At 36.8% G+C, this 3219-nt stretch overlaps 1 protein-coding gene across 1 annotated transcript; it reads right to left on the bottom strand.

Moving 5' to 3' along the window:
• Nucleotides 1-510: 510 nt before the first annotated feature.
• On the bottom strand, nt 511-3010 carry LOC25485202 (pentatricopeptide repeat-containing protein At4g14850). The gene is made up of 2 exons (XM_013614380.3): nt 1272-3010; nt 511-1011 (listed from the first exon to the last, which is right to left on the bottom strand). The coding sequence occupies exons 1-2, from the start codon at nt 2858-2860 to the stop codon at nt 546-548; spliced, it is 2055 nt and encodes a 684-aa protein (XP_013469834.2). The 5' UTR covers nt 2861-3010; the 3' UTR covers nt 511-545.
• Between the last annotated feature and the right edge of the window lie 209 nt (nt 3011-3219).

Genomic DNA, 3219 nt, shown 5'->3' with positions numbered 1-3219 from the left:
GGTAGTGGTTCATCTTCGTGCAAAATATTACTAACAATAAACTCTGTCAATTGGTTAAATTGAGTATACTTCAAATAATTAAAAATACAATGAAATTTCTCTATAACACTTTCGGGATCATAAGGTAGTCCCCAAAAAATTATTTCCAAAATATATAAAAGTACGTATGATGAGTAAGTATGACTGTTTATGGCTATAAAACCTAATGGAAAAGGTCAACTTGGAAAGATTTGAACAATGTTAGAGTTACTAACTTGTTTTTTTAGCAAAGTTACCAACATTGTTAGTATTGTTATTTGTATAGCATAATTTTTTTCAGATGATAATGCTTACATCTTCTTAGCATCTTTTCTACTGTGAGATAATATAGATACAGGGAGGTGCATTAGAAATTTTAAAAACATTTAATATTTAATAAAAAGATGGTGCAAAATAATATAATAAAAAATGGTGTGCAAAATAACACTTTTATGACTACAAGTGTATTTTGTTCTGTTTTACTATATCTTCTGAGGCATGTATGAAATAAATATAACAAAATAGTATTACCAATAGTCTTTACAAGAGCAACAACCATCCTTAAAGCGATGAAAACGGTGATTGTCTCTCACAATAATTTCTCGCCCAACAATTCTTGAGATGAACTTAATGGCACTATGGCAATCTCCACAAATTCTAAGATTTTTTGTGATACGTATAGGCACACCTTGAGGGAGAGCTATGAGGCCAAAAGCAAGAGCAATTTTCTCACTGTGGTACCAAACTTCTGAAGCTTTTTCTTCATCTTCTAAATCGAAGAGAGATAGATTGGTATCAGGAACATAACCAGCCTCTTTCATCCCTCCTCTGAGCTTACCTAGCATAGCCTGAATTTCAGAGTTCCTATCATGAGAACTATCCTTTGCTTGGAAAACATGGATTCTGTTTTTTACAGCTATCCAACTATATCCAACATTTTTCTTTATACCAATGTCTTTCATTTCCTTTCTGACAACAGTGGCGTCTTCCCATCTGCATTTAACAATTACAAGTATGACCATAAGAGCTATGATAATGTTTGAGTCATATGAAAGTGACAACATCACTTTAGTTTCAACTAGATATGTTCTTAAAAAAAAAAAAAAAAACTAGATATGTTAGCAACTGAAGAAAAATGAAAAAAATAATAATAATAAAGGAATGAAGAAAAATTTCAAATAAAACTATCAATTCATTTAACTAAGCAAGGGAATTCAAGAAGGAAAATTAATAACATGGTTTAAAATCAATACCTGCCAGCAGATGCAAGCATATTAGAAAGCACTACATGGTTGCCAGAGTCTACATGATCAAGCTCAAATAATTTTTCGGCAGCAATTTTTCCCAATTCTGTTTTCCCGTGCATCCTACAAGCACCGAGTAGAGCTCCCCACACTGAAATAGTGGGTTGAATTGGCATATTTTGAATAAATTCATAAGCACGGTCTACCAAACCAGATCTCCCTAAAAGGTCCACAACACAAGCAAAATGCTCAGCACCTGGTTCAATTCCATAGTTCAATCTCATTGATTCAAATATCTGAATGCCTCTCTCCACTGCCCCGACCCTACTACATACTGATAATATAGAAACCAGTGTCACATAACTCGGTCTAATACCACGGCTACCCAATGTCATCTCCTCAAATAGACGCAAGGCCATGTCAATGTCACCTTGATGTGCATATCCACCTATCATTGCATTCCATGTTACTAAGTTACTTTCAGGCAATTCACTAAAAACTTGCTCAGCATTCTCTATACTTCCACATTTTCCATACAAGTCAACAAGTGCACTCCCAACAAATATATTATCCTTAACACATGCTTTGACAGCAAGAGCATGAACCGACCTCCCCAATTCAAGCCCCCCAAGCTCAGCACAAGCACTAAGCACACTCGATATCATGAAATCCGTTGGCTCAACTTCTTTCCTCACCTGCAGGAAAACCATACAAGCCCTCTCTTCCTCATGGTTTTGCACAAGAGCAGTCAGCATAGAGCACCATGAAACAACATTCTTCCTATTACCAATTCTACTAAAAACCATTTCAGCAGATACAATGTCCCCACATTTTCCATAGAAATCAATAAGCCCATTCGCAACAGAAACATCCTCTTTATATCCACACCGAACAATAAAAGCATGTAACTGACGCCCGAGATTCAATCTCATCATATCAACGCAAGCATTCAAAAACGCACAAAATGTAATCGAATTCGGCTCTCCATGCACACAAAGGAACTCCTTAAACGCCGCAATCACATCCAAAGACCTTCGATCTTGAACTGCATTAGAAATATAAGCATTCCAAGTAGCCAAGTTTCTATGAGGCATTTCATCAAACATGTTACAAGCATCACCGTGAAACCCAGTTTTACAATACATATCAAAACAACTACACCCAACAAACACATCATATATCATCCCACCCTTTAAAGCAAGACCGTGAATCTGTTTACCAGTCATGGGTATCTGCAAAAGAGCAGAAGCTTTGAAAACACACGGAAAAGTGAAGTCGTTAGGTTGAACATTATCACGACGCATGTTGGTGAAATGGAGAAGAGCAGGGAGAAAACGACGGTTATGAACGCAACCAGAGATAAGAGAGGTCCAAGTAACAACGGTGCGGAGGTGAGTGAATGAGAGAACGTGTTGAGCTGAGTTAAGAAGGTCGAGTTTGGAGTACATGTTGACGAGGTGGTTGGAGAGGAAAGATGGAAGTGGGGTGACATGTGTGCGAATGATGTGTGCATGGATGGTACGACCTAAGATGGAACAATGTGTTGAAACAGCTGATTCGAGTAAACAACCTAGTAGGTTTTGAGGATGTATGTTCATTGTGTTTTTTGATGATGTTAAGGTTAAATGGTGTATGAGCGTTTATTTGGATTTTGGTACGAATTGCATCAGTTCTCATGCAGCGATGTTGACTTCTCATGTTTTTCAACAGATATTTTTAGTAACTTGAAGAAGAAGAAGAAAGGAGGAGCTAAATTGAGAAATTATGCTCTTCTTGATAAAAAATTGTTCGCTCCTAACCAAACTTCTAAAAATACCCTGCGAGACTTAAGTCACTTTGCGTAAATTAACATACGCTCGTTATAAACCTTGTGTGAGTTAACTCACATAGGTTATAAAAATCCACGTGACTTAAGTCACGCAAAGATATTTTCGAAGTTTGGTTGCGAGTGAACAAT

This window comes from Medicago truncatula, chromosome 1 (genome assembly GCF_003473485.1).
Source record: "Medicago truncatula cultivar Jemalong A17 chromosome 1, MtrunA17r5.0-ANR, whole genome shotgun sequence".
Taxonomy (NCBI): Eukaryota; Viridiplantae; Streptophyta; class Magnoliopsida; order Fabales; family Fabaceae; genus Medicago; species Medicago truncatula.
Note: the sequence above shows the minus strand (reverse complement) of the source record. Positions and strands in the feature narration are given on the sequence as shown.